This window comes from Pteropus alecto, unplaced genomic scaffold (assembly GCF_000325575.1).
Source record: "Pteropus alecto unplaced genomic scaffold, ASM32557v1 scaffold8, whole genome shotgun sequence".
NCBI lineage: Eukaryota > Metazoa > Chordata > Mammalia > Chiroptera > Pteropodidae > Pteropus > Pteropus alecto.
In genome coordinates this window covers 5,113,751-5,139,115 of record NW_006494609.1, presented here as the reverse complement: position 1 = coordinate 5,139,115, position 25,365 = coordinate 5,113,751, and the positions used below count along the sequence as shown (strand labels likewise).

The 25,365-nt window shown below is 38.1% G+C and overlaps 2 protein-coding genes across 2 annotated transcripts in view; one reads left to right on the top strand and one right to left on the bottom strand.

Moving 5' to 3' along the window:
- SLIRP (SRA stem-loop interacting RNA binding protein) overlaps positions 1-4,189 on the bottom strand; it is a 6,413-nt gene extending 2,224 nt beyond the window's left edge. The window contains exons 1-2 of the mRNA XM_025041950.1: positions 3,951-4,189; positions 1,180-1,238 (exon numbers count right to left, since the gene is read on the bottom strand). Coding sequence (XP_024897718.1) covers positions 1,180-1,238; positions 3,951-4,047 — 156 coding nt within the window. The 5' untranslated portion in view covers positions 4,048-4,189. The remainder of the gene's footprint in view (positions 1-1,179; positions 1,239-3,950) is intronic.
- ALKBH1 (alkB homolog 1, histone H2A dioxygenase) lies at positions 4,154-24,881 on the top strand. The gene is made up of 6 exons (XM_006925487.3): positions 4,154-4,336; positions 6,578-6,686; positions 9,885-10,047; positions 19,137-19,227; positions 21,814-22,007; positions 23,693-24,881. The coding sequence occupies exons 1-6, from the start codon at positions 4,154-4,156 to the stop codon at positions 24,120-24,122; spliced, it is 1,170 nt and encodes a 389-aa protein (XP_006925549.2). The 3' UTR covers positions 24,123-24,881.
- Positions 24,882-25,365: the final 484 nt, after the last annotated feature.

Here is a 25,365-nt window from a genome sequence, read left to right as displayed (position 1 = left end):
ATTAGATATGAGTAATCTGTTAGATTTTGGAAGGCAAGTAACATTAAACCAAGAATTAAGAACTTAAGATAATTTGGGTTGATATTTTACCACAGCCTTTTCAGTCCATAAGGAAAAAAGAGGTAGTAGTAGTGAAGGGTGTGTAAACTATGTGTACTCACATCCCACCCCCAAAAAATCAGTAATTCTAGAAAGCCCACAGAAAATACAGCCTGGGATAAAGTAGAACAAATTCTATATTGATTTCTAAACCTTCACAAGAAAGCACATTTATTACATTTAAACATGAAAATACTTTTAAAAAAGCACTCAATGAAGATAAAGGTTAAAATGCATATTCTCATCAATAAGTTTTATGATAAAACTATCCTTCACTATCTCAACCATTATAACACTGTAGTAAGCAGAACTGTAAAATGGCCCCATGGTCTCCACATGTGCCATTGTATTACCCCCTGTATAACCCCTCCCCTGAGTGTGGAAGGGACCTGTGACATGCTAACCAAAAGAAGATGGTGAGAGTGATGGGATGTTACTCCCTTGATCAGGTTATAAAGGATGGTGATGGGGTGTCACTCCCATGACCGCATTATAAGACTGCCTTAGCAGACTGGAGAAAGAAACTCCCTTGCCGATTTTGAGGAAGCAAGCCGCCATGCTGGGAAATAGCCTACAGAGAAGCCAGGTAACAAGGAACTGTGGGCAGTCCCTAGGATCTGAGAGCAGCCTCCAGCTGAAAGCCAGCAAGAAAGCAGACACCTCAGTACTACAGCTGAAAGAAAATTCTGCCAACAACCTGTAGGAGCTTGAAAATCAATCTTTGCCAGTTGTGCCTCTGATAAGACCAAAGCCCCGGCTGAGTGAGGACCCAGCCAGGTAGTCCCCAGACTCCTGATCGGCAGAAACTGTGAAAGAATATAGGTGTGTTGTCTTGAGTCATTAAGTGTGTAGTAATTTGTTATGCGACAATAAAAAACTAACACAAATGACTAAGATAAGGGTTTTTTTTACCTTTTAATCAGTATCATCCATAATTTTAGAAATCTTTTAGAATTTAGAAATTTTAAAACTCTGAATAGCTTCACTCCATTAGACATTCAGATAAGTTGATATGCTTTGACAAAATTAAAAATTAGAGGATAACATTAATACTTTTTAAAAATATAAACTAATACTCACAAAAGGTAGAGTGCACTTTCGTACATGGCCAAATTGTGCAAAGTGTTCTCTCAGCTCACCTGTATAGGAGAAAACATGTCAGTAATTTTATCTGCCCCTGCCTAAACTGCAACTATTCTTCTTCAAGTCCCAGGCCAAAAGTAGTTAACAGATTTTGTATCCTCCATCCTAGATTGTAGATAGAAACAAAAAGGGGTCCTAGAGCCTCAAACTTCTTGTGAACAAGAGCTGCTTTGCATTTCCTAAAGCCTTAAGATTTAGGAGGCACCCTGGTATTGACTATAAAGCTGCAATGTACCAGATTTGGGGAGGTGATGGGTTGGGGATATGGATAAATTGCTGAGTTGACTGTAGTCTTCATCCCCACCAAATATTGAGTGTGTTCATACCAGGTACTATACTAGGTGCATGGATTATAATCCCTATGAGAAGATCACACAGAAGACAATTACAGAGTGTTGCTAGCTACATTAGAGATTTTCAAATAAAATCTCAATTTACTTGCCTTTCATAATTTAAAATTTGCACTCGGTTAAACAGTTGGTTTTCTAAAATTTGTTAGGTTGACCTTACCTACTCTTCCTGACTTATTTCCCATGGCAGGCTCATAGTTACTCTCCATTAGAGCAAATGAGATTCTATGTATCCAACTTGTGGATTCCCATCTTTGCACATCATTCTTTTCTCTTGATAATGTGGTAATCCTATCTGGCCCTGCCTAAACAACTATTTTTCAAGACCCAGGTCAAATATTATTTTATAAGACAATGTATTAGCACTATGAGGCCTCGAGGATGGACTATCGGTAATCTTACATCAAAAACATCTTTCTCTTCTGAACTATAGTGCCTGTACTTTCACTGATTTACATTTCATATTACTTGCTTATTTCCCCTAGTTCACTTAACCTCATTGGTTCAACAGCAGCCTACATTCGTAGTTGGTAAGTCTCCGCACCCCTACCACTACAGTGTAAGCTTCCTGAGTGTTGAGTCCTCTATGCCCACAGTGATTGATAGATATTTGCTAAACAAATGTCTAGTAATCTTTCGACAACCCACAGGGACTAAATTTCTGAGGAGCTCTAATAGTTGGTCAAACCAGTTGGCAAGATCTGATCTCACATAACATGTTACTGAAGGATAAACAAAAGTGTTAATATGCATGTTTTAAACCAGGTACTAAAAGTTTTAGAACACATTCACTTCCAAAACAAACTAGCTCTGGAAGGTAACCCTTTTCTCAAATTACCTACAATTTTTATGGAAAACCAGCTGCAAACACCAAGAACAATGCCCACCACATAATAGATACTCCTTAAATACTTTCTGAATGAATGAATCGACTGAGAAGTTGTTTCAAGGTGAATGTTATACAAACTCTTTAGAAGGGTTTTAAACCAGCCCGTTATGGTCTGGAATCTCACAATTGCAAGATGTTGGAGAAACCTCTTAGACTTTCCATAGTTTCATAGGGCCTAAGCAAGACATTTTACTGGGCTTGTTCTTCACCCATCACATATAAAGAATAGAACAGAGGTTACTCTTAGTATTTGTGGACCAAATATGATGGTAGGATGGGAAACAGGCACAAACCAATCTGTTTCCCATCCTACTATCATACCTGGTCCACAAAAACTAAGTCATCTCTGTTCTATTCTTTTAAGGAGGCTGACCTGATATGTGGATTATCTACAAAAGTGACCATAAGCAAATGTAAAATTGTAAATTGTAAAAATTTAAATTTTAACATCACTTACCAAAATTTTGGTAAACAAATGTAAAAACCTTATCTCAAAACAGCAGCTGACAAAAATCAATGTTGGTGAGAGACTTCAGTACTGATTACTCCTAATCCTCTATCTCCTGTCTAGGCCTCTCCTATGAGCTTCGATTTTAGTGCTCAAGAAAATAACTATCATTTATTGAGTACTTTCGGTATCTAGCACAAGTATAAGCAGTTTACACATAAACTCGTTTAATCCAATCAACAATCCTACGAGGAATGTTACTGACTCAATTTTATAGAGGATGAAATTGAAGGACAGTGGTGAACCCTTTGCCAAATTACCTTTTATTAGGTTATACAACTATTAAATGGCCAAGTTGGAATTCTAACCCAAGCAGTAGGGCTTCAGAGTGTATTTCTCAATGAATGATATACAATTTCCTCTGTCCAACTGCCTGGCAGAGACCTCACAGGTTTCTCGAACTCAATATATTTAAACTTTATTCTTCGTCTTCTTTCGACCTGCTTCTCCTACATTCTAACCACGAAATTCACCAACGCTAAAAACCTGGAAGTCATTCCTCCCTTTCCATCACTCTGTGCTCTTCCCTCAACACGAAAAACTGTCGACTCTGTTAACGTAAGTGTATCTGATCTCCCTTTTACCATTACCTAGTTCAAGTTCTCACCTTTGAAGTAAATTACTGAAACTGCCTTTTAGCTCGTCTCCTCGCCTCCAATTCATCCTCCTCCCTGCAAGCATATAAATACTCCCTAAATCGTAAATCTTAAAGTTTCCAAGTAATAAACCTTTCCACCAAATCACCTCGAAAGATGGAAGACTGTGCATACGTGCCCCAAAAGCTCAACGAACATCCCCACAGGGTTAATTACAAACAAAATTCCTCGCTGCTGATCGGTGAGCTCAAGAGCAAACTCAGCCTCCTGCTCCAGCCACACGCTGATTTAAGTGCTCCGCGGAAAGCAGAACGCTTGAGGATCGCTTGGACCTAAAAATGCCGCCCCTGCTACGTCTCACTCACTCGAGGCCGCGGTCCAAGGAATTTTTCTGACAAAGGCAATGGGCCGGCCGGTACTCGTCCGCAGAGCCATAGCGCCCCTCACTGCCGAAGCCGCCATCTTTAAGTTGAGGGACCTCCGTGACCTACGGTCGCGGCCCCGGAAAAACCTGCATGATCCGGGGCACGGGAATCTGCATCCGGGCCAGAGGGAGTTGGGCGGTGAGATGGGGAAGATGGCGGCGGCCGTGAGCTCTGTGGCTACGCTAGCGACAGAGCCGGGGGAAGATGCCTTTCGAAAGCTTTTCCGCTTCTACCGGCAGAGCCGCCCCGGGACCGCAGACCTGGGAGGGGTCATCGACTTCTCGGCGGCCCAAGCAGCCCACGGCACAGGACCTGGTGCCCACAAGGTAGGGAGAGAGGAGTGGCGCGCGCCTCCCCAGTCTCGCCTCGTTTCTTGGAGGGGTTTCAATGTCCTCCTAACTTCTTGCTGCTTCCAGACTGCTTGAAACTGAACGATCCCCGCCCTCTGTGGGCGCGGAGTCGAACTGCCTACGAAACGTCACACTTCGGCAACGGAGAACTGGTGCTTATTTCTCCATGAGGCCATTCGGCTGCGCCCTCGGTCAAAAAATGCCTGAGGCTTGGTGTTTCTTCCTTCCTTTGACTGTCCATTTGCATTTTTACTTCGATTTATGTAAAAACCCGTAATCTGTATTCGTAGACGTTGGGCTAGTGCTCTGCAGCTTTAAAAAACCAACTACCCGAGTAATCCCAGAACTGAGAGGGATCGATGCTGTTAGTTAAACCTTTGTACATAAAACTGGTCCCTGTCTTCTCTGAGTCTTCTAGAAAGAGGGCTTTGAAAGGTTCTGAGATAGTCTCTCCAATTTGAAAGTAAAGGGCAAACGAATCCAAGCACTGTTCATTATTTCTGCCTTTACTCATGGACATTAAGAAAAGTAACATAAGGTGAAGCAGGGGATATGGAGAAGCACGACTATAGTATAATGTATATTTTCTTTACAATCACTTTAATGCTGAGGATACCTGATCTCTTAATTTGCCCATTGTATTGTCCACAGATGGCAGGATGAGGCATACTTTCCAAGGTTAGTAATAGCTCTCAGTAAAATTGACATGCTGTAATAACACCATATTTGTCTAGAATTCAGCTTCTTAGAAACTTCATTTGCTAGCAGATATGTTCTTAGAGTTTTTAAAATAACATACAGAAAGTCTGCACCCTAAGAATAATGTACTTGACTCATGGGAGAGTCTCTCAGACCCTCTTTCAGCTCTTTTTGCCCATATTTTACCCTAATACTTTCATACTTTTAGAATGTAAGCCATCTGAGAAGGCGATGTTATATTTAGCACAGTACCTAAAACAGTGAGCATTCAGTAAAACACTACTGAGTACATAAAAACTTAGGTATTTAGTTCCCCACCTCAAAACAGATTGAAAGTTGCAAGTTAAGAGAAGAAAAACATTACCATAACAAGACACCTGATGAGAGCAGTGGAGAAAGTGATGGCTACAGTTTGGCAAGGAGGGCAACAGAAAAACTCAGAGTTCAGAGTTTGGTTCACCTTAGCATATAATAGATGAGGTCCACAAATTTACTTCAGATCTGAGGGTATTGCTGAATTACAGAGCAATATTAAGTATTTTCTACTTAAATCATCACGAAATGTTTAAAAACATTTTATCAGCCCCTAGGTACTTGGAAAGTTAGCTTGGTCAGGACTCGGAGAGTTCCAGATAGCCATTGTATTATACCCACAGGTTATACACCAGCCACTAATTGGTATTTTGTCTGGAAATCGCCACACTTGGCAGAGTTAATAAAATAAGAGATCATGTCTCTTTGGAAGAGAACATTTGATGTTCTAAGGCAAGCCAGACCCTAAGTTTATTCATGGAAGAATAAAGTTGGGTTTTTTTTCCTAAATGCCTTTATTTTAACGACTGCATATTTGATCTCTTTACCAGTTTCATAAAGAGCATCTGTAAGATGCTCTTACATGCAAAGAAAACTTCATGAGCCCCTGAAAAACATAATTCCTTATTCACAAAGGCAAAGAGTTCTGAGTTTCACTTTGAAGTTTCATCTGAAAGAGCAAATAGTGTACTTTAAGCAAACAAGGTTCCCAGTGTTTTGTTGGTACATTTTTTCTGTACGGTTAGAGTACTCTTGTTCCGTACGCTCACCCTCCCCAGCTTGGTTTTCCTTATAGCTCTGTTTAAACATCAGCTGTGTACAAGTCCCTCAGAAACATTATTATTAGCCCTAACTGAAGTAAACAGCATTGTGACTCAAGGTATTCCATTCATGATCAGAGTCCTGTAAGAAATCACAGAGGTGCAGTATCGTAGGAAAAGGTAGTCTTGAAAGTCAAAATCGGCCTGCTTCTCATTACTACTTACCTTAATTTATATAGCTCTCTAGTATATAGATGAAGAAACTGAGGCTCTAAGAAGTTAAGTGACTTATATGTCTTATTTCAAGTAAGTGGTGAAGCTAAGTTTAGGAACCCAAACATATGACTCCAAACTTTGCCCCATACCGGAAATGTTTTTTAGAGGTTTGAGGTTCTCAGAAATGAAAATAGCATTAACCCTCTGACTTTTCTTTCCTTCCTGCCAGGTGGTAAGATCTCAGCTAAGTGTGTCCTCGGTGAGTGACCATGATGCACATAGAGCAGGACTTCAACCGGTCAGCAAGTGGCAAGCCTACGGACTCAGAGGCTATCCTGGTGAGTGCCATTGACCTCAGAAGGTGAAATCAATCATTCGTCTAATTTCAGAGGAGGAACTGTAAGCTAGTAAACAGAAAAAGAAGAAAAGTAAACACAAGGAAGTGTTCCACTCCCAGACCCCTCCTAAATTCTGCCTCATCTAAGATTTTCATTTACTTAGCCCTCCCAAAGAAGAGTCAGTAATGCCTGCTTATATTGCAGAAAGTGGCACACCAAATACAAATCAAGAACTAGGCCATGGACCCTGGACTCCCCGCCACAACTGTCTGAACACCTACTCTGGCAGAAGAACCACTTTGGGTGACAGTAATTCATAATGGTCACTCAAATCACAAAATCCCTACATTCCAAATGGCATCACAACAACCTTAAAAATTGTTGCTATCATCAAGGCTGAACATTTGAAAAAAATTAGTTAATGAGGTCAAAAGTCCTAATAGAATAAATAATCTAGTATTTTTTCATTTTAGTGATGTTGAGTAGCTCTCTGTACAGATAGATTAAGATAATAATGAAGAGTAGGTAATGTTATTAACGATTTTTTTAGGATCATGGAGCCATTGTAATTATTAGATAACATAAAATATTAACATTCAATATTTAAAATATATACTTTAATGTAAAATATAATGTTAATGTTTTAATAAAATTAACAATTAGAAAAAATGGAAATGCCTTATTTGGCCAAATAGTTATATCTTTCATCCTGTTTCTTTCTAGAGGACATAAAGTTAACATCGCATTTGTGATTTCAAATATGGGTTAAAGCAAGAGATACCCCTAAAAAGAAATATTAATTTTTGTTGTGCTAAGGGCCAGGTCTGTGTTACAGCTCTTAATACATTATGACCACTGAAGTATTAATAACATGGAAAGGCGTAACAGCTTTAGTATTTCCTATAAAAGGCCTCTTGCACTTTAGCTCTGTATTAAAGAACTAAAGAACAGTAGAATGATGGCTTTTACATACAAAAGCATTGGTCTTCACAAGTTTAGGTAAATGAGGAGCGTGCATCACCAGCAGTCTTTCAATCACTTTTTGTTCTTGAAGGCTGCCCTCTCTCTACCTTTAAGGCCTAGCTCTTGTTTTCAAGGCCTTGTTTCCCTGTAGCTCTTCCTTCTCTTAACAGATTGTTCAGACAACAAAGTTATCAACTCCAGTTTGGTTTTCTTTTGTCCAAATTGGTGTACTTACTTTTTGAGGTTTTCTAGGATTTCATACTTAAGCCACCTCACTATGTCCCTAGAGACTTTATTCTGTTTTCTCCACCACTGTAAACAGCATTAATAGAAGTATAATGCCCAAAACATGGATTCTGCTTATTTTGAAGCAACCTGAGTATACCACAGTCTGTCCTTAATGAGAGTGAGCAGGAGAGTGATGGACCAGTCTGAAGACCAGAAACTGAGTCTGAGGAAGAGTGGACTTCAGGGGGAACATGGTAACATCAAACATTTGAAAAGTTTTGTACACAAGAAAAGGGACAGGAAGTGTGCATACCAGTGGTTAAGGCCTAGCTGTGCTGATACCAGGCTGCCTGAATTCATGTCATCACCACCCTCTACTAAGAGGCAAGTTTCTTAATCTCTCTTCGCCTCAGTTTCCTCATTTGTAAAATGTGTATAAAAATAAAACCCACTTCATAAGGTTATTATGAGGATTAAATGCGAGTATACATGTAAAGTACTTCGGTCAGTGCCTAGCACTTAGTAAGAGTCAATAAAGGTTAGCTGTAAAGCTAGAGGTATTTATCAAGAAGAATTAAAAACTAATTTGGGGTTGCTGTATGTGACTGAACCTAAGCCAATGAATGAAAATTAAAAAGAGGCAAATTTTAACTCAGTAAAAGGAAGCAACAGTTGTCTGGAATGGACTGCCTAAAAAAGTGTTAAATTTCCTGTCACCGTTCAAGCATGAAGTAGATCAGAGGTATGCTTCCTTTAATATTTTGAGGGGTGTTATAATCTTTATTTTGTGAAATAATGGTGATAGCAGATGGTAAGTTGTTAGTTTTTTTCATATCTTTTTTTTTCCCCCAAATACTGACAGTCCTGTCACTCTCCTAAATTACTTGATTTTTACTGATACATGAAATGCAAAAGTGGCCTCCGCACTTAGCAGCAAATATTCTCATTTTTATCCTCCAACTTTAGGAGTTCCTTCATTTCAAAGCCCTTCGTCTTTTTGTTCCCACCTTCTTTCACCTCTTCCAACTTTTAAGACCTATCCCTTTTCTCTCTTCTATTTTCAACCAGTTTCTCCTTGCTTTCTCTTTTCTCATGCTTAGGTCTTTTTAAACCCTAAAAACCATAAACTCCTGCCTTATTTCTTTCTTCTTTGACTACGCCTCAGCCTTGTTTCCTTTCATACCCAGGCTTTTAAAAGGCATTATCTGGATGATTGTCCCTGCTGTCCTATCTCCAGGTACTTCACTGAGGACAAAGTTTTTCATCTCTTTATCTCTTATTCTTTAGAAAGTACATAGTGTGTGTTTCTTGAATGTTTGATGAATTAATTCTTAACCATGCACAGAATTCCAGTTACATATTACTTCACTTACAAAGGAGAAAAAAGGGTTAGATGACTTTCAAGGTCACAATGATCTTTTCAACATACATACTGTAGGTTTTGCATTGTGCCATATTGAGCAGATATATATACCATCTTCAGGAGGCAGAAATCACACTATTTTAACTGAAATAATTTAAAGAATCATGAGCCAGAAAGTAGAAAACAGAAAAGGCAAAAAGGGAACATAAGATATCACAAACATAATGGCCGGGAGCAGCTACCATCTCTGTAAATGATCACACCAGGTGAAAATTTGAGGGATGGCTTTTGACAGTTTCAGTTCTAAAGTTTGCTTTGGGGTAACACAATTGATAGTTATGGAATGTTTGTTTCTTTTGAGAATAATCCCCCAAACCAGAAGTATTTGCATAGTGATGGATGTCTAATGTTCATCAAAATTTAACTTTTTACTAACTGTCTTAAAGGAACTTCTCCTCCTCTCGGATTGGAGGATAGGAATGAGAACATTTGCTTATAAGTGTAGAAGCCACTGGAAGCATAAGCACAAGGAGATGGAGAGTAAATAAAGTAGTGGTTATAATGATGACAACAGGAATAAATAATCTGAATAACTGATGGAGAATTTCCTCCTTCCTTTTTTTTCTCACCTGTTTTTTGTATAGGATTTATTTTCATCCCGAATCCCTTCCTCCCAGGTTACCAGTGGCACTGGGTGAAGCAATGCCTTAAGTTATATTCCCAGAAACCTAATGTATGTAACCTGGACAAACACATGACTAAAGAAGACACCCGAGATCTATGGGAACAGAGCAAAGAGTCTCTGAGGTAGGTTTTATCAATCATAAGAAAGTGCCAGTGTTCGGGTCAGGTCATCACAGATCTTTAAAGGAACTACTCTATAACAATGCAGTGAAAGTAACTGACCTGTTTATGTTTCCCTCATTTCTACACAAGTGCAGCACAGTTACATTCTTTTCCTCCAGGAGCATTTGGACAGATGCTTTAACAGTTTTATTAAATTGAGATCCATTTTAAAGATTTGCTTATCATAGCTTAGATATCAAGTTCATCCTCATTAATCATCAGATGATTCATTCTCATTCAGCTTCAGCCCTTTTTTTCCTACTTAAAGTGATTTCCTTTGGAGACTGGTGGTATCCTGGCAAAAAGCAACACTGAAAGCTCCTTACCTCTCTCCTAAATGAAGTCTGTGTTACTAGCTGTTTTATGGCAGGTCAACTGTCCTTCGTGAGAACTAATGTTTGTACCTTGATATTGTTTCAACATTCATTCATTCCACGAATACTTATTGAGGTCAGTTGTGTACCAGGCATGATGCTAAGCATTGGAGATACAAAGATAAGTGGGACACTATTCCTGCTCTCAGAAGTGTATCGCCTGTGGCAGGAACTCAATATCAACAGGAATAATGATAATAGAGCTCAGCAAGAAAAACGGTGTCAGAGCCAGAGGAAGAAATAATTCTTCCAGGCAGGAAGGAGGTGTCAAAGAAGAAAAAATGATTTTTTAATTGAGTCCATTATCTTCTTTTTTTTCTCTGTCATTTAAATTAAGTCTTCAAAAGCGATAAGTTGTTTTCCAGTCAGAAAAGCAAGAGGTTGTTTTGGGTAGAGAAAGCAGCCTGAACAAAGAGGTAATATTTAAGATAGAGTGAGTTTTTCTTTGAGATAGGAGCACAGGATATGTGCATTCATGTGTTTATTCAACAAATTACTATTGGGTTTCTGCTGTGAGTCAAATACTGTTTGAGTGTTAGAGATTTGAAGACGGATAAGATACAGTTCATGCCTTCCAGGAATTTGTAGGCTAGTAAAGGATAGAGAAATATAACCATATAATTAAATATATTTTGACAGATACAAGCATAGAATTGATAAGATATGGGAATGGTCCTTTAGGTGGCTATATTAGAGGTATATTATGGAAAATGCTTCCCGGAAGCCATGGATAGAATTGGCAAGAGATGAAGTGGGAAAGATAGGTTAGGGCCAGATTATAAAGAGTTTTGTGATGTGTAGAGCACTAGTTCTAGAGTCAGATTGCCTGGATTCAAATCCCGATTCTGCCACTTAAATAGCTGTTAACTAAAGCAAGTTTCTTAACCTTTTTTTGCCTCATAGTAGTCCTTTCCTCATTTGATAGTGTGAGGATTAAACAAGGTGTTATGTGAGAAATCCTCAGAGCAGCCTCTTAAAACCATTATACCAGATTTGTGTCTTCTATTTGGACTTACTGGCTATAATGGTGGAATTTTCAGAAACTGCATCATGCTTACTCTAACAAGAGAAATAGAAGATTCTCTTAAGTTCAAAGAGGAAAGGAAAATGAAAATTCGTTGGTTTCCCTTTAAAGCTTTCTTGGTCTGTAGGTTATGGTCTGTAGGAAAATACTGTTCTTTAAGCTTTTAGTGTCGTTAGAACTGAGAGCAAAGTAAAGGAAGATCGTGGTTGAGTGAAATTAGTCAAAGAAATCTTAGAGTTTGTTATTAAACCAACCTGTGTTTTCAAGTAATTGATTTTTTTTCCTTCTAGCAGTGACTGTAGAAATCCTAGTTGTCACCTTCTAAGGTAGATCAGACAAATCTATTTAATAAGTTGTCCAGTAAATAGTGGTGAGATACTTTTTTTCTCTAATTATCAAAAATTTAAAAATGTGATAGTCGTACCTCCTGTTGTCAGGGTTAGAAAAAACTGATATGCTCAGACATTGCTGGCAACATTGAAAATTGATTAGGGCCCAAGTTCTGTCACCGGGTGATATGTGTTCCAGTTTCCTCATCTGGGAAACAGAGGGATTGGACTGGATAAGCCATTCAGGGTGGTTGAATCATGGTCAGTTAGAGTACATGCCAGCTGGACAGTATGTGCTAGCGCTTTCCACGTTCCCAGAGCATATCAGAAAGGGGGAGAGTCTGTGGTTCAAATATATTCCCCTGGAGATTCTATCTACCATACATCCACATGGGGAACCACTAAACTATATGACCTCTAAGGATCCTTTCAGTTTTAACTTTCTCGGTTTCTCTGGTCAAGGAAGAAGACATGACTAAGAAATACTTGAACTTAGAAGCAAAAATAGGTCTGTTCACAAAATTAGGGCACCTCAATTTTATGTTTCCTTCAAAGTTTATTGTCAGTGAATAGTGCAGCTAGAGATTTTGTGCAAGAGTATAATAGTTAAATATAAGCATCTTCGTTACAGCATTGTTTATAATGGGGGAAAAAAAATGAGAAACAACCTAAGTGTCTGTCAGCAGATCAGATAAATCAGGCATGACATACCCCAGATGTAGAGTGCAGCCACTATGCAGCCATTAAAAAATCTTAAGTCCAAACCCTCTAGCAAATATAGTAGGGTCTACAGTCATAATAAATAAAATCATTTCTCAGCATCTCCATCACAACCACCTTAATCTAAGCCACCATCAGTTACTACAGTAGCCTCCTAACCAGTTTCCCTTGTGTCTGTTCTTGTGCCTCTTCAGTCTGTTTTCTACATAGAGTAGAGAAACCATGTCATCTCTTATATAGTTTCTTACCTGCAATACCACAGTTCAGTTCTGATGCAGACCATCCAGAGTTGGCTCAGGCATCAAAAGTTAAGAGCATGGTCCCAACCAAACTACTCTCACTTCAGACACCGGCCACAAGTTTGGGAGATCTCCAGACTACCCACACTTCTGACAAACTGGTTACAAATTTAGAGGCGTTCCCATGACTCCCTCAGGTTCAGTAACTCACTAGAGTCACTTGCAAATCAAGAAAACATACTTAATAATTACAGTTTTATTAATAAAGGTTACAAATCAGGATTGCCCAGTGAAGAGACACATAGTGCAATGTCTGGGAGGATCCCAAATGCAGAACTTCCGTGTCTTCTTCCCATGGAACCAAGATGTGTTGCCCTCCCATTTTTTTTTCAGGCCTTAGTGTTCAGAGTTTTTATTAAGCATGATTGATTGAATCATTAGTCATATAATTAAACTCAGTCGCTAGCTGCCCACCTATCCCCGGAGATCCTGCTAATATCACTTGACTCAAAAGCTTAATCCTCTAATCACATGGTTGGTCTTTCTAGCTTGACAAGCCTACATCATGAGTCATTTTAGCCTATACTCAGGTGTGGTCCTAGGGCCCACAGTGAGTAACAAAGACTCTCTTGTCTTCCTTGGGCTTAAAAGTTCTCTTCCAAAAACCAGGGACAAAGGCCAAATTCTTTGTTATACAACCCCATCACACTTAGAATAAAATCAGAAGTCTTTACCATGGTCTTTAAGGCCTAGATGATCTGGCCCCCAACCACTTCTCCAACCTCATCTCCTGCCATTCCTTTTCATTTATTCTTTGGAAAGCTCTTCCTTTAGAAAACCAGTGGCCTTCGTTTAGGTCTTTATTCTGATATTATGAGAGATTATCCCCTTATTCAATTAACAGTAGTCCTCTCTTCCCCCTCACTGCTATCCCATTGCCCTATGATTTTACTCTTCAGTGCTTGGTAGTTACTAAATATTAGTGGAGTTAATTAGTTAGTGGATAATTGTACTTTTTGAATTTTGTGAATGTGTTATCCAAAAATAACTTTAAGAATAAGTGAAGGGGAAATATAAATTTAAATAAATCAACTTAGTTTTATATATTCCATAAATTAGCTTATGAAATGCTTTCTATCCATCTTTGTATATGTGAAAGCTTTTTTATTATTGTTGATATCCTTAGTGTGGAAGCAAAATTCTTTCCTTTTTCTACTCCTTTAAGACTTTGTTATGGTGCTATTATAACATTTATCATAGTGAATCCAGTCATCTGGAAAACAAAAAAAGGCCATTGCCCTAGGAAGCATCAGCTCTGGGGAAACAAAACAACAGCAACAATAAAATGTGCTATTAGAAGTCAAGACAGGAAAATGTTTCTAGAATAAGAAGGACCAACCATGTCATTAGGCCTAGGATTTGACAATAACCACTTAATGGAAACTAAGAAACTGGTTTTGGTAGAAAGGTGTTAGCAAAAGTCAGATTGCACTGAGAGGAAACAGTGAGGGAGGCAAATATTGAGTCCTTTTAGGAAGGTTTGATTGAAATGAACTGGAGAGGTACAGGGCAGAGGGAAGCAGATCATAGGCAGGGGACTTGAGTGAGAAGTCAAGTTGGGGAAATTATTTTTGTAGTTTTTTCTTAAGTATGTGGAAGTGTTAAACATTTTTGCAGGTCCAGAAGAAGAAACAAGTGCAGAGGAAGAACTGAAAGTATCAGAAGAAAGGTGATTGATGGAGAAAGGCCTCAGAGGCTATGTCAGGGAAATGAGAGATAGTATAGGTAGAGAACTGGCCATAGTGGAAAGAAGTAGGACCACTGTTGAAACCAGGAGGGAAGGATGGGGTAAAGATTTTGAAAAGTTTAGAGGTGTTGGGGAGGAGAATCAAAATCGTTCACTGGATCATTTAATCAGGCTTCTATTCTCATTGTCCTAGAAGGGAATAAGAGCAGGACTGAGGACTTGAGATGAATGGCTGAGGTTTAGAACAGTAGGTAGATGATTAAGTAAGACTAAATAATTGCAAGATAGCAAAAGGATGTTAGCAATTATGGTGGAATTTGATGTCCATTTGTAGTAGTTGACTGAGAGGTTCAGGTGAGAAAGGAGACAAAGCTGGAAGCACTCAAATACTGAAAAAATGGAGTTCCAGAGGCAAGAGATGGGACTTTAGGTTTAATGGAAATGAATGGCCAGGAAAGGGAGGACAGAAAGCTGTGATTGTGGAGGGAAATTTCAGTTGTGAAAGATGCAATTCTCAAGCCTTTAAGAGTGAATAAACAAACACTGTCAATAAGATTTTGAAGGTTTTTTTTTTAATTGTAAACAATCTTTAGACTTTCTGATCTGAGTGAGTACTTTTGCTTTCATGATTTATTAATGTCTCTTGAGGCAATAAGAAGAAAATACCAATCCTTAATTATGACTCCCAAATTACCCACTGCACTGAAAGTGGACAAGCAGTGGACAGGAGTTCATTTCTACCTACTTAAGGTTTGGTTGAACACAGTGCTATAGAACATGATTGCTGAGAGAAATGCCACACTTACACACAAAGCATTTACCCATGACAGAGAGCGAGCAAACTGCTGTATGAGCACATTTACCGGGGGAGAGGGTAACCAGCCCACCATCCATTATCCTCTTGCTAATGCCTAGAGGAGCAGCAGGGTAGGGAGAATAGCATATTTCTTTTGGCAGTGAGAACCAATAATGAGGGGCATAAATGCTTGAAAACATTTTTTTGGATATTAGAAAGATTTAGAGTTAGGTTATTCCCTGCATTCCTTAGGGAATGCTTCTTTGGCACTGAGCCTTCTTGGCCTCCTTTTGGAGAAGTTGGGTTTAAAAAGAGAACAGCCCACCCCCTTCATGTTCTCCGTATTTTCTGCTTGAAAATGATCTGGGAACTTGTTAAACTTGGTTTTGGCCTTACACTATTCACAATGTTTCGGAGTGAATTTTTTGGAATCTTTGTTACCCAAGAAGCCCATGGGGACCATAAGGGTCCCTAAGTAGTAGTCAGACAAGAAATGTCTAGTGTTGGCCAGTCTTGCGCTCATATCTGGAAGGCAAGTGTTATAACAATTATTGCTACTTTCCTTCCAGAAATTCTATAAAGAGGCAAGAATTGAAATTGAGTTCTCAGAAGAGAATATGGAATGAGGAATCTCATACCTACATGGGTCTAACACATTACACAAAAATATAAAATTCTCAAAATGGCACAGACACTGAATGATCACATTCTTTCACTAAGCAAGTCCTTTAAGCTTTTTCTTTTTGTCGTGAGGACTGGATTTAATGCTTTTAAAAGTTAAGACTCTTTGGCTTCTTTTACATCCTTGGACCAATCCCCCTTTATAAAATAAGGCAAAGCCCAAAGCTTTTGTTATAATGATTTAGTTAAGATAGAGAAGAGATGATGTTCTTTTTGTTTTCTAAAAAAGGAACTAAATTTACAAAAGTATATTATAGGATGGTTCTATTTGTGTTTGGTCATTACTATAATTTTGGTAATTTTATTGTTAATACCATAAACTTGTATTAATACCGTATACTCTGTTCTTAAAGAACATTAGACTGAATCTTTTGCTGGAAAGGCAGCTTGTTAGTGCCATATCAAATGTCTAAAATGCCATCACCTTCTGAATTATTTCCAGAGCTGCATTGTTATTTATTTTGTTTAGATTGATCTGGTTTCAATATAATAGTATGGGTTCTTCATCAAGAATAAAGTGATATCTTATTGAGCTAGAAAGAGATGGAAACATTTTGTTTTGTCTTTTTAATTTTATCTAGAATAGTGTTTCTTAAAATGTGATCCTGGGACCAGCAGCATCAGCATCACTTGGGATCATATTAAAAATGTAGATTCTTAGACCTCACCCTAGATGTGCTGAATCAGAATTTGTAGGACTGGGCCCATCACATGATTCTGATGAGCATTGAAGATTGAAAACCACTCGGCAGAAGCTAGGGGTGGAGTACACACGGGTTCCATAAAAGCTTTTTATACAGCCCTTCTCTTCCCATCTAGATACTCAGGACACCATCTATTTTGTGTTCTATATTCCATTTATACTACTGACTTCAGCATCTTCATTTTCTCTCTCCTCGAAAACACATAACTTCAATATCCATGAAATCATCATCCTTTTCTTCAGTAGCATTTCCTCTTTGAGAATATCTTTAAATAAAGCATTGGGTACCAAATGGTATCTAGGAAAGAGAAATAAATAGACTGGATTACCTCTGTAAGGTAGTTACATAACTCTGGAACTACATTTATATTACTATTAACCACAAGATTCACATGAGTCCAGATGTAAGAGGTCATACTTATTTTTCTGTCCCAAGGGTACCAAAATAGAATATGTTCTTTGAGAGATCTCTTTATTTGTACTTTTAGCTGAAGAAACATTGGTAGAACTCAGGTTATGTTAATAACTACATTGCATTTTTTTAAAGTTTTTACACATAAAATTTAATGAATGACGGTTATGTATAATAACTGTTCACATCAGCTAGTTGCAGTCACTGGCCAAGTCTACATAACTTTTCCCCTAATTCATTAATCGTTGTCTATCTCCTGGTGTGCCAGGCGTTCCCCAAGGCCACACCCAAGTTTAATGATTAGCCAGGAAGACACAGGACTCAGCATATATAATTGTACTCATGGAAAAGATTTATTACAGTGAAAGAATACAAAGCAAAATTAGTGAAGGGAAAAGGAGTATGGAGCAAAGTCCTGGGAAAATCAGGCTTAAGTTTCCAGGGTACGCTCCCAGTTAAATCACACAGATGTACTTAATTTCCCCAGCGATGAGTTGTGGCAACATGTGTGAAATGTCTACCAGGGAAGCTCAGTGCCCAAGTTTTTCCTAGGCTCTGGTCACTTAGGCGGTCTCTGCCTAACAGGTACCAAAATTCCAGACTCCCAGAAGGAAAGCAGGTCTTCATCATAAACTGTATTGTTTGGACAGACAGTTTAGGCACAATGAGCAACAGTTTGGGGAATGGAGTGAACCCCCAAAATCCAAGTTCCAGATGCCCACCTAGAGAGAACCTAATAAACAAGTCTTTCAAAGGATAGCAATCAGATATGGTACGCCTCTTTTCTGCACAGCTGTCCTAAATAAATCAGTGTTTTATTTTTTTTAGCTACTGGTCTTGATATATGCCTGTGCCACAATGTCCTTAGAATATAAACTCTGTGAGGACAGATAGCATGTATTGTCAGACATTGAGATGAGTGCTACTTAACAGTGCGAGCCTCTAATAAATCCTTCACTTATGCTCATGCTGTATGCCTGCATTGCCTACTGCATCACTCCCTGTTTAAATGCCAGCCATTTTTCAGTGCCATGCTCAACTCCCAACTCTGTGATGAAGACTTAACTGATTAGATAGCTGACTTTGAGCTCTCCTTTTTCTTAATTTTAGTGGCCCTCAAAGTCATGTGCTATTTAGTTTAGTTCTAGATTGTATACTACCTTGAATTTTCCCTTATTTCTTATGCTAACCTGTCATTTTGTCAGAATACAAACTCCTTAATTTAGTCTTTTTTAAACAGTAGTGGTTCTTGAATTTTTTAAAAAATTAATCGATTAATGGTATAAATTATATAGAAAAAATAAAATGATTAGGCCTAGCATTCTTGTATTTTTAGATGTAGAGGTATGTCAAACAAGCTTCTGCTTTAGAAAAAGAATAGTTAATTCCATAGATTTGATCAGATAAGATATTAATTGCAGAAAGGGCACCTCTCTATTTTACAGGAACCTCCTATAGTTTGATCGAGGGATATCAGAAACCAGATTACAGTGGTCCTTAATTGTTAGCTAAGCCCCAGTCATCTAAGCTGTGTATGCAGAGTTAAAGAAGTCATGTTAATCCACTTATTGATTGTACACAATATTTTGCCAAACTTTACCCAACCTGTAATTCTGGTAAGTCACCATGATTATAGACAGAGTGATAGCTGTGATTAATCATATACCCCACCAAATTGAACATGTTCTGTTAGACAAATTTTCAATTACCCATATTGCTCTTGGTCTCATTTAAGATGGACAGGTAAGATATTTGTCATTCTTGTTTTATTATTATTGAGATGCTGAAGACTTGCCATTTAAAAATGATTGAGCAGAGGATTTGGAACTAAGGACAAGAAATTAATAATGCTAACATGTTTTTAGTATTATTTTATTCTTGGTCAACTCATTTATCTGATCTAATTTTCCCTATCAAGATCTTGCTTCACAGCTTATATCACAAATTTAGACTGTAGTGTCCATGCAAAGAGCTATTGCTGCCATTTGAAATGAATAAGTCCTCTTTTGTCTCCAATCTTTGCAGATATAAAGACATGAATAAACGGAGACCCCGAAGCTTACTAGAAAAACTGCGGTGGGTGACCCTAGGCTACCATTATAACTGGGACAGTAAGGTATTCAGATTTTCTTGCTAATTCCATTGTTTTCTATTTTTATGCTTCTTGGGCCCAGGTAGTGGGATTTCTTCCTTGCCAAATTTGCAATATCATATTATCCATTTGTGGAGGAGCTCTTTTGTTTATTCCCTCTTAAAATCCTCTCAGTATCTCAAGAGGCATGGATAATTTATTAAGAGAAACTTTCTTCATGTGCCCTCAGATTATATTATTTCATCAGAAGTTATAGTGCTTTCTCTAAGTAGGTTTCAGAAACATTTTTTACTGCATTCAAGAGCAGTTCTCAGTAATGATCTTTATTTCCATTATTGTTTAGTGTTTGTTGAAGCTCCATATACTTCTGGTGTATATATGACTAATAAAAAAACTTTCAAGATCTAGATTAGATACCTTTGCTTTCTAGATAAGTTCTGAGCAGGAGAGAGATGGGAAGGAATGTTGTACAGTTAACAAAGTTCCATGTTTTCTGGAGGCACAGCTTCTTCTTTCTGGACCTCTGCACTTCAGAAAATGCCTCCTTTCTCACTGGCAGTGCAGTGCCTCTTGTCTCAATGAGATGTTTGCCACCATGTAAAAGGACTAATTCTGAGAGTAAACTGAATAAAACATTTCTTCTAACCAGTCACTTTTTAAAAGCTCTATGATTTCAGTCAGCTGAGCTTATTAACAAGAATATGAACTGATCAAAATAATGATGTTACTCAGAAATATTCATGATATAATTCTTATTTTCAGTGATACTGATTTAATGGAAAACTAGATATCGTTTTTGGGAAAATGGCCATGGATTTTCTTTGGGTCAGACAGCCTGCGTCTGAATTTGGCCTTCAATAAGAACCTTATAAGTTAGTGTTGAGAATGAAATGACCAATGTCTACATAAGTGATTACAACAGTGCCTGGCTATTCTAAGCAGTTAAAGGCATTAGCACAATACATGTTAACTTATTGTTTTTTAGGAATTTTTTTATTTGTTGACATTGTTATTTTCCAATGACCTCAGAGTTAGCCTCATTTACTAAGAAATGTGGAAAGAAAATTGTCTAAAACTCTGAATGAGTAATCAGAGAAAAGTGAAAGAGAATTAAGAAAGTAGTGCATAAACAGCTGGGATAGGGTCGATAGCCCAAAAAGGTAATTACTTCATGAGAGCAGAGGCGAGGTAGTGCTAGAAGAGCCAGATCTGAGTGGCTTGATATTCTGAAGGACTAAAACTCAAAATTGGTAGAGAAAACCTTAAAATTCTCTAACTACACCCATAGTTTTAGGAAATTAAATAGGAACTCTGATTTGCAATCAAGAAAAGGAGAAGAAAAAAATAAAACAGATTCCAACTGAAGAGGCTTGGCCACCCATCAGAGACTTCAAAAAAGTCTTCCTTACCCTGAGGTTAAAGCTCACTTCTGGCCAAAGTAAATACCTTCTGTCCAGAGCTGTGACACCGTTGCTCCAGCTAGAATATATCAGGACACTGGTGGAGATGCGAGACAAAAGTGGATTTTCTACTCAGTTTAAGGTTGGTTGAGCAAAAGGAGAAGTGAGAGGGGAGCGTCAAGACGAAGGAAGAGTGTCAGGCTGCTGCAGGCTTACATAGCCCAGAGCTCTGCAGCTCATCTGCACCGGACACTGCCTTGTCATTCTCATGAAATATACACGTTTTGTAGAGAGTGAGTGTTCTAGCCTTTGTATGTGTGTGTTTTATTTTTGTTTTTGTTTGTTTGTTTGTTTTAGAGAAAAAGGATATTTGTGACCCTTAGGTGCTAAAAGTAGAGGCGGTTCAGGAAAGTGCTGTATATTACTTCCATATTAAGTTCCTGCCATGACCACAGCATAAAGTCAGTTTCAGTGCAGATGTTCTGAGCATGTCATCCCATAAGTTAGACCAATGTTTTCAGCACTAAACCATGTTGCAGGCTGAGTCCAAAACCAAACTGGCAATAGTATTTGAGTTGTCTTTTTTTTTATTTTTAATAAACTTTGTACTTTAGGATAGTTTTAGATTTATAGAAAAGTTGAAGTGTACAGAGAGTTCCCATATACCCCACACCTAGTTCTACCTATTATTAACTTCTTACATTAGTGTAGTACCTTTGTCTCAATTAGTGAACCAATAGTAATACATTATTATAATAGTAAAGTCCATACCTCATTCAGATTTTCTTAGTTTTTAACTGTCCTTTTTCTGTTCTAGGATACCACATTATATGTTGATGTTATGTTTCCTTAGGCACTTCTTGGCAGTGACAGCTTGGGGGTTTCCTTTATAGCCTAAGAAAACTATCTTGTTTGAGATTAAAGTGTACTAGAGAGATGTGTAGTAATTGCTTCGTGCGTAGATTGCCTTCAGGGTGAACTTGTGTAATTTATCACCACTTAGCACAGTGTCTGCCATATTATAGGCGCTCTGTATTTTGAATGGCTCATTATTTGATTAGGTGCCTCAAAAAATGGTTGGATAAATCATGCAATGTAAATGCTACACATAAGTTAGATGATTTTTAAGTGGTAATTAATCTTATACCGCAGTTTGTTATTTTCCTGAGATCATTGTTTATTTTTCTTATTTTTCCTACTTTTATTAAAGAAATACTCAGCAGATCATTATACACCTTTCCCTTCTGACCTGGCTTTCCTCTCAGAGCAAGTAGCTGCTGCCTGTGGGTTTCAAGGTTTCCGAGCTGAAGCAGGTATCCTGAATTACTACCGATTAGACTCCACCCTGGGAATTCATGTAGACAGATCTGAACTAGATCACTCCAAACCCCTGCTGTCATTCAGGTAAGTTAGTTCTAGGGATTTTGGATTACTTTTTATCGCCTCATTCCATTTTTTAAAACATTTTTAAATTAAACTAAAATAAAAACATTAAACTTTAAAAAATGGCTGGACTCTATAATCTTTCACTTCTAGGCATCTTAATGTATCGTAAGTAAATAAAATTAGCATAATCCTTTAAGAGTAATGACTAAATTATAGTTAATATTTCTGTTTAAGATGCATGGAGTCTGCTTTTTGTAATGAAAGGTATTGTCAGTGTCTGTGGAATAGGCAGGTGGACAAGGCCATACAGCAAAGTGAGCATGTTTTGGAATAGAGTAGAGCAAAGCACAAAAGCCTGAATATTCTATTCTCCTTGTCTCCTTAAACATATATTTAAATTTGTACAAAGTACTGCATCTGTATGTGACAGAGTGCCTGAACAGAATCTTTTATTAATTGCCTTGTCTGTAAAATGAACAGGAATGATAAATAAGATAAAGCAGTCCCCCTTATCCACAAGGTATACCTGAAACCACAGAAAATAGCAAACCATGCTTTTTCCTATACATACATACCTATAATAAATTTTAATTTATAAATTAGGTACAGTAAGAGATAATAATAATAAAATAGAATAGTTATAACATATGCCATAATAAAAGTTATGTGAATGTGGTCACTAATTTTAGATGATCCTTTGCTGAAGTCTCTCTCCATAAAGGCTCAGTGCTTTCTGGTACAATACATTGCCATTGGTCGGAACACATTTTCTGTTCATGTCTTCCACCTCCACATATTTAATGCCTTTTCCATCTTAACTAAGCACTTATCGTGCACTGTGGCCATAACTTTCGCAGTTTCAAGAGCAACAACAAACTAGCACAAATATCTTTTTCTTTCTTCACAAGTTCACAGTTAGAATATTTCGTTCTTACTGTGGATCTTGGCAACTTCACTACATAGTTTTTTCTTTTTAAGTCAGAAACTTTCACCATTTCATTTAAAGGAAGCACATTATGGCTTCTCTTTGGCATATCCAAATTGCCAGCATCACTACTTTTATACTGGGGACATTATTAAGTAAAATAACGGTTACTTGACCACGAGCACTGCAATATGATTACAGTCAATCTGATAACTGAGATGGCCACTAAGTGACTAACGAGCGAGTATAGCACATACAGCGTGGGTTCGCTAGACAAAGGTATGATTCATGTCCAGGCAGGACAGAGCAGGACAGTACGAGATTTCGTGATGCTACTCATAACAGTGCACAATTTAAAACTTATGGATTATTTATTGAATTGTTTATTTCTGGAATTTTTAATATTTTTAATGGTAACTGAAATTGCAGAAAGCAAACCGTGGATGGCAGGGAGCTACTGTAATTTCATTGGAAGACAAATCTTAAAGATGCATCAATAAAACATGGGTAATGTTGAGACTAAATTTTTCTTTTGCTTATTTAACTCGTCAAATATTTTTGCCACAGTCCTGTGGGCTTTGATAAATTTAAGTAGCAGAGCATGGGTTGGTTAGACAAAAGACAAAAGAGGAGGAACTTAGAATAGTTTATAAAGGAGGATTTAGGAGCAATAGTATCAGGTTGAAATTAGAAAATAATGCAGTTAGCAGTAACTTTCCCAGCCACGTTTAGTAACAGACTCTTACTGTTGTGTATTGTTTTGCCTATTTTTTTGTAGCTTCGGACAGTCTGCCATCTTTCTCTTGGGTGGCCTCAAAAGAGATGAAGCCCCGACAGCCATGTTTATGCACAGTGGTGACATCATGGTAATGTCAGGTTTCAGCCGCCTGTTGAACCATGCAGTCCCGAAGGTCCTCCCAAGTCCCGAGGGGGAAAGTCTGCCTTGCTGCCTAGAGACACCTCTCCCAGCCGTTCTCCCCAGAGATTCGGTGGTAGAGCCCTGTTCTGCAGAGGACTGGCAGGTGTGTGCCAGCTACTTGGAAACTGCTCGTGTTAACATGACTGTCCGACAAGTACTGGCCACAGACCAGGACTTTCCTTTGGAACCAGTGGAGGAGAATAAAAGAGACTTCACCACAGAAGGTTTCTGTCATCTGGATGACAAGAATAGCCAAGTAAAACGACCTAGGTTAAACTCTGACAGCTGAAATTTGAGACTTTTACTCAGGCAGGTCTTATACCAAATGACCATGCTGTTTTGTATCGCCATAGACTTTAGCACCAAGAAAGCCAAAAAGAGACAGGGAAAAACTCATCATTGATCACACTGTTGCCTTGGAAGCTATTTTGAAGAATAACTGATAAAGAATAAACTGACTTCTCACATACATTAGTTCCTAACCAGGACTGGACCAGAGAAGCATTTGACATGGGTCAGTATTGCTTAGACACTAATGTATGTGAGAAGTCCAAGAAAGTATGACATTCCACAGTAGCCTTCTCAGTCTCTGCCATTACCTCTGCGGGAGGTAGAAGTGAGTTTCTGTGTCTGTGGAGTCTTTAAATACCTCATATTTTATTAATGGAAAAGCTAATACCCCTCCCACCACCCCAATTAGTGATTTTGTGATAAAATTGTGGTTCCACGAACCAACCATTAGGTCCACCTTAATTCTTTCAGTCAACATCAAATCTTTTGATCTTCTCTTTCATCTTTTCTGGCCTTCACAGAATCCTATACACATTAAGACTGTGGAACTGGAACTCTCATCCCCTAAAAAAGAAATTGATCACAGCTATCTCTCTTGCACTCAAGGAAAGGGAACAGTAGTTTCTCCAAATGTCTTTTAGGTCTCTAGACTCTTGCTATTGTCTTTTTAATGCAATTTTAATTATTGGACTAAAAAAGTCCTAAGGATGTTCTGTAATTGCTCTCCACGAATAAACTTACTTGATTTTAAATTAAAGATCTGTATCAGTCTTTGTGAGTTAGTGTATCTGGGATTAGGTTTTTTCCTATTTCTACTCGACATATTATTCTTGCTATTGAAGCCCTCTTGCTGTTTCCGCCCTACCCTATCCTGCTCTACCCTAAGTATTCTTTGTGGTTATCTCACAAGAGAGAATATGTCTTGATATCCTAGTCACTACTTTTTTTAATTTTTATTTTTATTGTAGACAGGTTGTAAACCGCACGAAGCACTGAGTTTTAATCTTTGCACTCCCACCAACTCAACTCACTGTATCCTGAGCCAGGACTTATATTTCTCTAGACTTCAGTTTCCTCATCTATAAAATCTTAATATTTACTACCATCTTCCTAGAAGGATATTGCTGTTTTAAAAGATAATGAGAATTTAATGCTCCTTTCTAGAAACATGAAACATCCCGGGTCACTTGTGTGGGTGACTGGTGGAAGCCACTTACTTTGATACCTACTGCTTGCGACAT

Coding starts and splice junctions, on each gene's coding strand:
- ALKBH1 (XM_006925487.3), top strand. CDS start 4,154: ATGGGGAAGATGGCGGCGGCCGTGAGCTCTGTGGCTACGCTAGCGACA. Junction 6,687..9,884: donor CGGACTCAGAGGCTATCCTG/GTGAGTGCCATT, acceptor TTTTTTGTATAG/GATTTATTTTCATCCCGAAT. Junction 10,048..19,136: donor CAGAGCAAAGAGTCTCTGAG/GTAGGTTTTATC, acceptor CAATCTTTGCAG/ATATAAAGACATGAATAAAC.